The sequence below is a fragment of the Struthio camelus genome, chromosome 20, assembly GCF_040807025.1.
Source record: "Struthio camelus isolate bStrCam1 chromosome 20, bStrCam1.hap1, whole genome shotgun sequence".
NCBI classification, from domain to species: Eukaryota; Metazoa; Chordata; class Aves; order Struthioniformes; family Struthionidae; genus Struthio; species Struthio camelus.
In genome coordinates, this window is record NC_090961.1 from 2,115,956 (window position 1) to 2,129,360 (window position 13,405).

The window sequence follows — 13,405 nt, forward strand, 5'->3', positions numbered from 1 at the left end:
TTGGCTGAGCACATATGCCTGTACTGCTGTCAGGCCACGCACATTGTGATTTCTTAGTTTAGGAAAGATGTTCCTCCTGAAAAAGGGTTAATTTTTCCTCCAAGATCACTGCTAGTTCTTAGCATATCCAAGAGGTCTGCTGGGACTTAAGGCTCATTTAGTGTCACTCCAAGCCCAAGCTAATGAAGCCAACATAGGTCAAGACACCTGCCTTCATTACAGGAATCAAAAATACCTTAATCCAGTGCCTACCTATGAGGATATGAGAATTTAATTTTCCGACATTCGTGGTTGCAATTGTAATGGATTTTGCCAGGATAAACAGCAGACCATTTCTGTGCTGGGCCCTTGGGCATACAAAAACCAATGTGGGTATTAACCAGCTTAGTCCAATTAAATGACCTTAATGCAAGTCTGTTAAGGCCCCGATTTGTTAGGCTTGACTACATTTCCAAAGATGGAGCACAATTGGGTGGATTTGTTATCTAAAGCATAAGCTCCAAGTCCTTAGTCATCCTTGCTAAAGCCTTCCCCAAACTGGTCATGGTTTGCGCTACCTCCGCATCGCTGCAGTCCAACGTCAGTATAATCTGCTCTTTAACATAGTATTAAAATTAAAGCCAAAGGACACAGCTGCTTTCGTCTGTGTAACACTCATTACAAGAGACTTAAGGACAGCATAACAGCAAGGCTTCTATTCTCAGCTAGCAGGCAGGAAACTTTGCAAGCCGGAAATGCATGCCATGAAAATGGGGCAGCAGTAGGCAAACTGGATTAGGAGAAAAGGGAGGGAGTAGGTCTGGGGGTACTCAACAGAACCTTTCCCTTTTCTTATTCTATACGTTTTTCTACACTACTCATTAAACAACTCTATATATTTTTCTACAAACAGTTTGGAATGAACTGCACAGCAAAGTACCTAACTAAAACACTCGGCACTTTCCATTCAAAGAACAGTATGCTTGTATAAATTTCACAATCTTCCCTCACACAGGGCTTAGCAAAATCCTAATATTGTAGATTGAATACTAGAACTTAAAAGGGTGACACAATGGTCAATACCACAGGCAGAAGCCGATTAGAATACAGGCGCTCCTCCTCCAGTCCTGTGCACAAATCACACCTACCTCAGAGGAGAGCCCCTCACCTTCCCTCCCTAGAGCTCTGAAACCTCACCACTGAATACAAATATCCTGCTCTTCTAAAATAAACAATCCACGCTAACAGGACCAAAATCTTCTGGTTTTATTCCCCAGCTTCATCATTCGGGTGTTATCAGACACAACCATCCACAAAGGAGCCCATGCTAACAGCGACAAAGGACTTGGAACTGGGAAAGAAGAGCTAGTCAGGAAAAAGAATAAACATGCAGCTTCACTCAAAACTAGTGTGAGGTAAACTGCTCCAGCATGCTCTTCTGCCTTCAGTCATAACTGAAAAATGCCCGTTACATTTAAAAAGCCTTCAGTTTTCGGTATTCCAAACCTAGGGACTTCTGCAAACTGAAAGGTCCATATATTGTTTGGTGTTGTAATGTTTGAGGGCTCTTCCAGGGTCAAATCTTTGATTGCAAATTTGCTCTTTCTTAAAATGACCAAAGTTATTGCCCTTAAAATGCATTGCCACCACTTCTCTATTTGGCCACTAGATGCCCCTTCTGCACTGCACAAATTCAAGCAAAGGACATTATGTGAAAACAGATTTGAAGAGAAATTCATACATTTGCAGCGCTGCCAAACTAATGCAACCAAGCACAGCATGAAATGCTGTAGGACTGTGCCAAGCAGAATACTGAACACTTCATGAGACCCGCTCCAGCATCCACACATCACAGGAGCCATGGGAGAGTTCTATCTGCAAGCTGAAACTTCAGAGTAGCTACTGCAACCAGGCAAACTGCACAAAAATTCCAGTCTCAAAACTCTAAACACCCTAATTGCACTTTCTGGGCACAATAAATTTAGTTTTCCAACACTGCTAATCAGAACCACTAGCAAGGAAATCATGCTGCCTGCTACCTAGGCTTGATGAACTACAAAGTGTCTAGCATCTGACGCTGGTCAATCCTGGATAATGGCAAAAACAAAACAAAACAAAACAAAAACACAACCAACCAACAAGAAAGATGTAGTAGAAAGGCTGCTATTTCTCACTACACAGAAACTCAGTGGAGAACCGTGACAGGTGGTCAGAGTCCTGACCCAGCTGCACTTTCCTGGAGCAGTGACTGATTTCAGATAAAACTGTTGTGTTTAGGAAGAAGAGAGATTGGCAGCTCAGTAGCACAGAGGCAGAATTAACATCTATTTCTGAGAATTTCACAGGAAATAGCTGCCTGAGTTAAGACTTAGCATAGGATACATACTGCATATGCAGTTTGGGGTCTAACTCCTCCATAGATGCAGCCCTGAAAGCCTGACCATTAGGCGCCATCCTGTGGCAAGAGACTCTGGCTTCTGTGATGCACCAGCTACAGGGTTCAAAAAAGGAGAAAAGGATTCGTGTCAGTCCTACAGCTACAAACAGGGAACGAAGCCTCTGTGAAATCCTGCCTTAACTGAGAAATTTGGGGGGGAGGGGAGGGGAAAACAGGTTCTGTTAAGAGAATATCACTTCCCAAGAGAAAATAAATCTTACAGCAAAACTTTTGATCAAATAACACCAAATAACAACAAATTCAGGGAATTTGTCTGCATTTGTCTGCAAATTATGGGAGGTTTGGGGTTAGGATCTGAGGGGTCAAAGGTGAACTAGACTTGCCTGAAGTCTGAAAATATCTGCACAAGGGGCTGCTGCTGCAAAGCAGAGTAGAGATTTCCATAATGTGTCTCATTCCCAATAGGGACAAGTTGTAAAGACTCTAACAAGGACATCCAATACATGCATAGTACCCATAGCTGCTTCTGCAATGTATGAAGCGGTTCAAAACACATGCAGACCTTACTGTAGTAAAGATGGGGGTATGCTTCTGCCAAGTCACCTCTAAACAAAGTTACAGAAGTCAGGCTCTAACCATGTACGCACCTTTTGATCTATGCAAGACCCTGCTGGAGGACTGCAGGTCAGCTCTAAGCCCCTTTGATCCTCTTCCATTGCTTACAGCCGTCTCAGTGGAGGCAAATCCCTTCTAAGGGGCCCCTCTTGGCAGATGGGAGGATGAGAATGCTGATCAGCTAACAGGAAGCAGCTAACTGAGCATGAGAAAGGTCTCAAGAAGGATTTTCCACTGTAAAATGTTATAGCAGGAAGAAAGATGTGTCCAATATGTTGTCTGGATTTAACTGGGTTTTGAAGCTGTTCTGAGTATTGAGGGGGCCTTTTTGGTGCGGTTCATGTCAAAAAGATCCAAAATACTTATAAATCTTTTTTTTTTTTTTTTTTTTAAACTATGACTACCATTGCTTAAAGGGAGCCCCTTCAGCCACTGGAGGGCACTGTTGGGCGCTTTTCTGATCTACAAGCCAAACAACAGCTTTGAAAGGCAACCATCAAAATTGGCATGTTTGTTTCAATTGGCTGCGTTGCAGAAAACCTAGAATCATATTGATGCCAAAGGCGCTTAGCAGGCTTCAGGGGAAAAGCTAAATGCTCAGCCAGCACCAAAGGAAACCGCAATCAGAGCTAAAGTAAAAAGTAAGGGAGCTATGCCGCAGCAGGGCTGGTAAGCAGCCCCTCAGTGAAAGGAATCTTGTAACGCAGGAGTTTGAGCTCTGTGAAGGTCAAAGAGAGGGTGAGGGACAGAGAATTTCGGAAGAGCCTCTAGCTGGACGTGAAAAACACACACACCTAGCTGCACCATGTGAACACCCACAGCTAGCATGTTCTGCACCAGAGTGTATCCTCCAAATCCTGCCGCATACTGTATATGACACCTACCTCTTTGCCATGGAAATCACACCTTTGAATACTGTAAAAAATCAGCAAGCATTGCTTCATTTTCTTTTCAGCTGTAATCTCTGTAGTATCTCACAGTCTTAACGCATATAGTCTGCTCTGTAATGAGGCTCTGGGAAAAACTGGGCATTGTTACTGCAGTAGGGAGCAGGAAGTAAAAGGAATACAGACCATGGAAGTGTCAAATGTTCAGGAATGAGTGATTTTCTCCAATAAAGCAGAGAGACTCTCGTGCATTTGCACCTTCATGAACACTCCATTCAAGAAATACTCTGTTACCTCCAAATCTAATCCAGGTAACTAAACAGACAAACTTACCAACTTAAAGACAAGGGACAACTGTACAGAAACAGTCCCGTGTATAATTACCCAACCCACAAGCTAGGAAAGCTGCACAGCTACCTTCAGTATCTTAGGCTTCTACACTCGTGATTTTCCAGGCCCTACTTCACATCAGCAGTAGCGTAACCACTGACTGAGCTGAAGTGAGCCACAGTAGCAACCACCTCCTAAGTTAAGTTCTATTTAAAGAATATTTCACAGACTGAAACTCCCATTTCTGAGTCAAGTATTGCTTCTTCCCAGATGCCCCAGATTAATGGCCTTACCTGAACTGTGTGCACAAAAGTAGCTGGGTCCAGAGCTCACTTGGGTAAGAGGGTCCAGAAGCCTTGCAGAGCATACTGCAGCATGCACTGGCAGATGGGCAGAGACATTTCGTGTTGCTGAGGTGCTAAATCCTGGTGTTTCCATTGCAATCCATTTGTCACGTTGCTTAACAAACCTTTAAAGACAAATACTGATCTTTACATATTTGCTAACGCAACAGCATTCAAGCTCGTTCTCAGGGTCCTCAAATGGTACTTCATTCTAGGGTAAATTATATTGAATTTATTTTGTAATTAGGACTTGAATAAATATCTTGTCACCACAGTGGAAACACAGTCATGCTTCCAGACCTGTTCTGTATCTGTAGCGTTCTCTTAAAGAAAACAAAAATTCATCTAAGTCAGCAAATATACAATTAAACATAATAAGCACGTATAAGCACACTTTTGCTGTTACCTTCTGGCACAGAAAGCTTTCGATGATGACCAGCTAAACTACTACACTGGCAGCACTAATGTCAGATCAAAACAATCTGAGGTGAAGACAATCTCACTTGTAGTTAATGTTCCAATTCTCTATTTGTACTGCTGCATTACTGCAAATTAAAGATCAAGGATTAGAGACCTTGCACAAATAAAGTGGAGCATGTTCCCAGCTCCATACCAGTGAAGGTTTATGAGCGACTGATCAGTTGTAGGTCTTGAAACATCTGTCATCTCAGCAAAAATACTACAAACCATCTCAAACTTTATTTCAAAGGCACAAAAAAAAAAAAAAAAACCAGAAAATCTCAAAACACATGCCTACCTTAATTCTATGATGCCTGCAAACTTAAGAAATCAGGCCTATCCCCTCAAGTCCTTTTCTGAAACATCTCTCTGCTTCTAATTGCATAACTGGACCAGAGATCAGGGTAGGCTGAGGCATCTAGGGCTTCAGCACTTCCCTCTGCCCTGAGGGAAACTCTAGTTTGTTCTACTTCTTTTAGGGAGCATAGCCCGTGGACAAGTTATCCTTTGTGTCTTACAACAGTAAGCAAGGCAAGTTCCTGCTGAGCTTCTGCTGAAAGTTGATACTGATCTGCAACACAAACGCTTGAATCTTTAGCTCTGCTAACTGGCGTGCTGAACGTGCAGAAGAGTTCAATAATATGTCTGAAGTAAAATTTGCTTGATGGCTTCTGAAAAAAGAACAATGAAGCTGTTACAGCATGCTGAATTAAACCTCAGCCTACAATCTTGATGTAAAAATCAAGAGGACAACCAGCTATGATATACCCAAGGTTCATATACACAGTACACCTCACTGCACACAGCCAATATGGTTCTCTTGCTAAAACAGGCAAAAAGAGATGTGATACCTAAGTCTGGTTGCGCCTTACACCAACTGCTATGACAACACACTGTGTCAGAGAAAATGGTACTGTTTTGGATGGTTGACTGTGCATTTTATTATACGGAGCTTATTTTAAGCTGAGGGCCTCCTGTTGCTCATGGCCCAGCTGAAATTCAAGAGCAACCACTCCTGTGGCTGCAGTGTCAAAGGCCTCAGATGGGGGAAGAAGCAACAGTAACAGATGAATTCTGAAGCAGAGGAGTCCGTAATACACACCAGCACTCAAAAAACTTACAAGAGAAAGTGATGTCAGCAGATGGAAGCAAGCACATAGGGTTGTCATCTCTGGAAAGAACTATGATAATTAACAGCTTATTGGAACACTACACATTTTATCTAGTGAAACTCCATTTCAACTAAGTCACCCATGTATATATCCTCATAAGAAGAGGCAGCATCTTTCATCTTTAAAGATGTTTTCCGTGCCAAGGCCTGTTTGTCAGCAGCATTTATTATGCTTGAATACTTTATGAGACAGAAGTCACAAACCTGACAATTAGCATTTGCTTTGGCAGTGACTGAATATGCCAGCGTGGCTATACTATTTGAGCAAATGATGAATCTTTGTTTCCAACTCAGTTTTAGCTCCTCCTCTATTAAAAGACATAACTTCAGAATTATTTCCTTTCCTGTATCGATGACCAGAAGGCAAGCTGAAGTATGACTGGCTGATCTTCCCATTATAATAGAACAGTTGCTGAAATTTATTTTCCCTCCATGGTATGGATTGATCTCTGGATCTTCAGCTTGGTTAACCAGTATGCTCAGTGAGTCACAGATGTTTGGTGAGGGCCTAGCAGTGCTTTTCAAATAAATTCTTTGACTGGAGATTTGAACTCCAATTGATCCTAAAGCCTTTTTAATGCATGACTTTGGACCAGGGACTTCACGTATTTCTGCTAGTCTCATTTCCTAGAGGAGAAGGTCAGTAGGGCAACCACTCTGGAGAAAGTGGGATCTGAAAAGCAAGGAGAAAGAGTCTTCAGGGGCATGTGTTCTGAGACAGCAACAAAAATCACTGTCATTTGGACTATATGAGATTAAATGTAAATTTCTTCAATTCTGGTTCTACCTCTCTGTAAAGCTTATTAAAACTCAGGCTTCATTTGCTTCTGCATTTCCTCGGTTTCAGGACAGATAATGTAACAAGCAGATTACTCATCAGACAGCACCTAGCATTTCTGAGATTTCACAGCTTCATTTGGTTTAGAAAGATAAAAAGCCAACCTGCAATACTGCCAGCTGTAAGGATGCTTACAGCATTTCCTCTTATAACCCAAGGAATCAAATAGCTGCCTCCCTGCAATCTTGAATCAGCTAATCATTACCTTGGATTTTTCTCTGTTAGTCGGAGTTGACCTTAGCCTTCAGGAGTACACACTTACATTATTACAGCAAACAACTTTCAGGAATATAGGAATGAGAAAACAAAAGCAAACTAAATGCACAGGAGAGAACTACGAAAGTGAATATCAACACACTGTTTTTGTATCCTGGAACAGTGTTTTCTCACTTATTAAGAGGCTAGGTCCTTCAGACATAATTTTAAAATTGTGCATCCATTCCCGGCTACTACACACTTTAATATTGATATATCTTCTCCTCAAAACTCCTTGTTTATTTCCTCTCAGCCACTTAACCCTACCGGCAATTTCTGTTAAAATCATCAAGCTGATACTTTGTATTCCCACCATCGAATAGCCACTGAAGTCAAAGCCACAGTTTACCCTCTTTCACTAACTTTACAGCTCATAATCCTCCACGAAACTAGCCAGTAGAGACAGAGGTTCACTGATCCTGCCCAGCTGAGCACATGGTCTCTTGTCTTTTTCTATTGCCTTACAGAACTGATACTTTAATTATGAGCGCTTCCTTGTGGGCTGCTAGGTCAGAACAGGTTCCAACAATTTAGCAACCCAAAGAACTTATTTGGGCAGGAACACATAGGAATTGCCGCTACAGCAAAGGACACAATGCTTCCCCATTCATTCATGCACGTTCAGCTGAAACTGAGCTGCCAGGGGTAGTAGAAGGTCAAAACAAACTAAAGGGTGAGACGGAATCTGTCGTGTCATCTACAATAAGCCAGGTGTCAGATGCCCAATCCACAGAGCCTGACCAAGGACAAAATGGCCATTCTAGATTAGCTGTGGTGGGATGCTGGGCATTTTGAGCAGATGTTAATGGGATGATCGCCGACAACTTGCACAGACTCAGAATGCTAATACCTCTGAGTACCAAGAGCATACCAATCTCCCAAAGTGCACAGCTAGATCATCTAACAGCTCTGCAGAAAGCAGGGAAACCTCTCATGGGGGGGGAGGGGGGGGGGAGCTTTAGACCTAGGAGTTGCATCTGTCACATAAGCCTTGGGGCACACAAGGAATGTTACAATGTTATTGCATTTGCAGACACATACTAAGGCGCACCAAGAATGCATACTTTGTGAGAAATCAGACTAGGCTACACTAACAAAAACATCTTTGTAAAGATCATTTTCAGCTGTGCCACTGTAGGAACATATCGTGATTCTAAGAACTCTGGTCAATAGTATTATATATCCACTAAACCAGCTAAGGACATTAAGCAAGCATACTGAAGAGATGAGAAAAGATTCCAGTTGTCCTGGGCTTCCTATGCTCTGACCACAAAACCACACTCTCTCATCAAACGGAGAATAAAACTCAAGGGACTTTTTAATCCTACACCCTTGCTCTAATTAATAATCCTACTTTATCAATATTTGATGCAGCTGTTACTGTGTCCTCTGACCACCACGCTTTCATATAATGTTCTTAATTACACTACGCTGTAGCACTGTATCTCCTTTCAAGACAACACAGAGCGAAAACATAGCACCTCCCTACCTAACGATGCCTTTCTGGAAGACCCTGTTTCAGGGCTGGCCTATGAGGTTGGCTGCTGTATCATACGGTATTAGGTAACAATTTATACAAAAAGATACACTTGAGTCTGCCTTAAATGAACCTCCCCCTTTGTGGCCTGCTACACCACCATCATATGGAACAGAAAACACATTCATCTCTTGAAAACTGTACTAGCATATAGATAACGCTGAGGGCAACAGAGAACAGTCATTGTGTTTACTGGCATGGAGAACCACAATTAGTACAGCAGAAAAGCAATGAAGACAATAAAAACTTCCAACTTTTTACAAATTCAGTTGTTCAAGGAAGATGATGTGTTTCTGCAAAACATAATAGAAATGCCTCCCCTCCCCATAAAGCCTTCATTCATGCCACACATACTCACATAGGTGAGTACATGATTAGATATGCTGTTGTGGCTGCATTTCCACAGAGTTAAGAGGTTACTGCTGCCACCCAATTACTCATCAGCGCAGTTCCACAAGAGGGTACTCCCCCTTTGCTTTGCACATGTAACTGCAAATGCAGCAACTCCCTAAACAGATGTTGTTAAAATGATCAAGAATATTAACTTAGCAATTTAAAGTGCTTAAACTCATGTGAATTGCTTAGGCAGAAGGCAGCTCAAGAACAATTGCATGCAGCTACACGAGAATAAAGCATTCCACAATCTAGCTCCCATTGTTTGAAACACAGGATTCTCTTCGGAAACCAGAACACACATTCAAATGATTCTGCATTGATGGAGAAATTAAGATTAGTCCCTGCAACTGAAGAATCAAGACACAGGGACAAAAGATCCCCACGGATAGACTGGTTAGTCCCACCTTAAAGCAAGGCAGGTAACGGAACCATACGGACTGATGACAGCCAAAACAGCTCTAAATACGTGGTTGTACTGAATTAGTTCCTCCAGTCTTTATCCAATCAGTCTCCTTGATGGTGATTAAACATATCAGATTTTACATGTCAGATATTTGAAACACAAAGGTGCAGGACACCTAAGAAATGCTTTCTGAGTACAGCACCGTTTCCAGGCCAGATGACTTGAGAGTACTCGTCATAACGTGTTCTAGTCACAACCCATTGCTCTAAGAGAAAGAGATTCAGAACAGAAAGGAAAAGTAATAAAGTCCAAGAGGTAATACTCAGTTTTTTCCTTCCTTTTTATTTCATGTTTAATCCAGTCTTTTTGAAGACCTGTATGAGAATGCAGATTTATACACACTCATTTACTACTCAGAGGCTATTCTCCGGAAGCATGCTAGTCTAGGCAATTTGATGCAGAATTGTTTGTCATTACTGCGAGATATGTATGCTTCATAAAAACAAACAAACAAAAAAAGTGTTAGGCCTTTTTCTCCCCATTTAAAAATGCTATATTTTGAAGTTATTTAAAAGTTGTTAACAAACCAGAGGAACACTTTACTATCTTCCAGTGAAAAAAGTTCAAAGTAATTATGCTTTGTTATATAGTTGTACTTTGTTCTAGTCTAATACTAATCCTGACACTCAGATATTGACGACCTGCATTTTGGTAGTGGTTCACAACTGCTGCCTGACTAATCAGACTTGTGGTCCCCGCTTTTTCAACAAACTACAGAAAAAGGAAGTAGAAAGACATAGACAAGGCGAATGCTATTTCTGCCTCACCAAGTTAATTTAAATATATGAAAGTAAACGTGGCTTTATAGCCCTTTAATTATGTATTGCCTATGAATTATGTATGGAGCAGAGGGCACACAGGAGTTCTGGTGGGAAGAAACAGCACTGTGCAATAATGTTTCTTGACTCAGGATAAGACATGAGTAGGCCCCTATAATAGGTTCACTGTAGTTGAATGGAGTGCTACCATTTTTTTTTAGAATCCCAGAGAAAATCTGTGTACCTATTCTGTTCCATGTGCCTAATAGATCTCCTGTAGCCCTGTTGGAGGAATAATCTCATGTTGCTGGTGAGCAAAAACTTCCTCCTATACGCTGCAGTACTCTTACTGTACAAATACTGTTCAAAAAATAATATAACATACGAGTACTTCAAGCTTATTTTTCTAAGGCCTAACCTATTCACCACTAAAAACTGCCTTTGCACTCTAGATCTAAAATATTTACATATGGAATATAGATTGCGTCTTCCATATCAATTTGTGGGTTTGTAGCATATGGCAATTCCCAGAATTGTTCAATTTATTTTGGGACTATATCTAATCAGTTGTTTTGCTGTTCTGTTGAAAAATATGATTGACTTTGCTACTCTAAGTCAATATTTACAGCTCATCCATTTTTCTGAGGGACAGAATGAAGCAGCTGTCATAATGTCATATAATCTAGCACTAATTTCACTTGGAAACAAAAGGCAACTCTAAGTCTTGTCATGCTAGGATTACACATAGAGCGGTGACAGCATACACACGAATCATTATATCAAGTTCTGCCATTGCTACTTATAGTAAATCTATCATAAACATAGACATATACAAATATTCCATTAGTATAAAAGGCTTCTGTGTTCTATCTTTAATTCCATCCTTTTCTTTCTATTTGCATCTATCTTTTTATATTCTCCTTCATTTTAAATACATAGCTGCATACCATATATAAATAAAGACTTTTTAGTAAAGTGGTGGTAGATAAGCGATTAATCCTCTGAAACAGTTTTTTTTTTGGTTTTTTTTTTTGTTTTTTTTTTTTTAGGTTGGCCTGTCCTTACCCATTTCAATATTGAGAGATAAATAAGAAAATTCTCCCCCTGCTGCCACTTCAGATTGGGTCTGTACCTTGCACTGGACAAGGTATTAAGCAGCGTTCCCTCCAAACTATATCTGAAGTAGAAAACAGCAGCTGTCAACTCCAGATATAGAGCCACACATGCAGGTTGATGTTTGTTTTGTTCTGGGAAAACTTCTGAAATTCCAATTCTCATTTCGCAGAGAAAGTCTTTCTGCATTTGTCTCTTCCTCAGCACAATGACCTTCTTCCCTTGAAACAGTGACAACATTGACCTGCTGATTAACAGCTTTGCTGCCAGACATCCTCTGGTTGGGGCCAATGATAGGCAGTGATATCAAACTGCCACTTGGTGGCAGAGGTTAAATACTATAATGGTATTGCTGGTTCCCAATAATGCATTATGCACAATTATTCTCTGCTCAAGGTGACTCTCAAGATTATTTCTTACCTCCTCACTAATTACTATACATACTAATATGCAAATTAAAACTCCAAACTTAAACATTTATTCAATTAATCACTTTGAGTTGTAGTAGAATAAACAGCATCTAATCAATTCATTAGTTTGGGGGTTCGTAACAATTTAAAATATTAATTTTCTATTTTCTCTCTGTGGCATCACCTGTCTCACACAAGAGTTAAAACATCAAACACCTGCAGGTATCTTTCTAACAGAAAAAGCACAAGAAGTTCTGAACCATCAAACTATTTGCTTCAGCCTACAACCAACAGAAATGGATTTGCTGCTATAACTAAGTTAAGCTTGCTTCTACACCCGTCCTCCAAAGATACTGCGTTTAATCTTTAAGTCTTTAGCAGGTAATTCAATTACTACCCAGTTTATTGAGAGCAACTGTAAACACTATAGGTAAGCCGCTTATTGTGATTTGGTTCACAATGTGAATAAACAATACTCTAGGAACTGAAGCTTATGTCTACTTCCCAAGACCTTGCTCATCATTCCACTTTTCAAGAAGCAGCATATTTCATTCCTTAAAGACGCTGTAATAGCTCTGCTTCTGTGGCTACATCCTACCATCCTGTGAAAGGGACAACCCCATGATTTCAGCAGCTTTACCCAGCACAGGGGCAAGATGCAAGGTCTAGCCAAAAGAAAAAGCTTTTGCTCAAGCCAAGAGGAGCTACCTACATTTATATGATGTTCCCCTTTCTGCCTCTATCTTCTCCATGTTTAGTTTCACAAGCTTTTTAAAAACTTTCATGACACTGTGAACATCATAAACGCATACAGCAATAACTATCCCTTCGACTATAAATAAGTGAAGGGGAACCAACAAGTTTCACATACGTAGGACTTTAATAGAAGGATTTATGAGCTGACCTTATGCCTAAGCTTGGGCATAGCGACACCCTCTCCTATGAACTTGGTATCCCCACTTTTACTCCTCCTCTCTACCCAAGTCTCCAAAGCCACAATGCTATTCATAGTAAGTGACACAAAACGTTGCAGAACATCACTGCTGCCACACTCCAAGCCAGACTGCTTCCAATTAGACAACAGCTGGTAAAGCAGAATTAGGATAAAGGCTGTTTTAAGGGCAAGTAAATTTTATCAGCTGTTTTTTCTGACAGGAAACTCTGGACAGACTGTACAAGTTGAAGTTCAAGACAGAGTTTATAAACCACAGGCATTTAACCTCAGAAATAAATATCTCAAACTCCCTGATTAAAGATTTCCCCTAATAATAGCTGTTACTGTTTGTTTACTCCACACAAGAAAACTCAAAGCTGGAAACATTGACTTAATTAATCATCTTAATATAAACCTTTCCATAAAACTTCAATTAACTGAACCTCATCTAGCCAATTTACCAGGGCAGCCAAGCTGGCTCTGCGTACACCAGCTGCACTTCATCAAATAGGAGTGCT

At 40.7% G+C, this 13,405-nt stretch overlaps 1 protein-coding gene across 12 annotated transcripts in view; it reads right to left on the bottom strand.

The window, feature by feature from the left end:
• The window catches only part of CRB2 (crumbs cell polarity complex component 2), a 79,467-nt gene that overhangs the window by 48,256 nt on the left and 17,806 nt on the right, over positions 1-13,405 (bottom strand). For 10 of the 12 annotated variants that reach the window (XR_011135622.1, XM_068914609.1, XM_068914612.1 and 7 more), the window contains exon 2: positions 4,503-4,678. The exons of 1 other annotated variant lie outside the window; for it this stretch is intronic. Coding sequence is in view for 9 of the 11 variants with exons in the window: in XM_068914609.1 (XP_068770710.1) it covers positions 4,503-4,647 (145 nt within the window). In the remaining 2 variants the exon portion in view is untranslated. Of the gene's footprint in view, positions 1-2,365; positions 2,471-4,502; positions 4,679-13,405 lie in introns of those variants that run through there. One more of the 12 variants, XM_009688588.2, reaches the window with a different exon arrangement.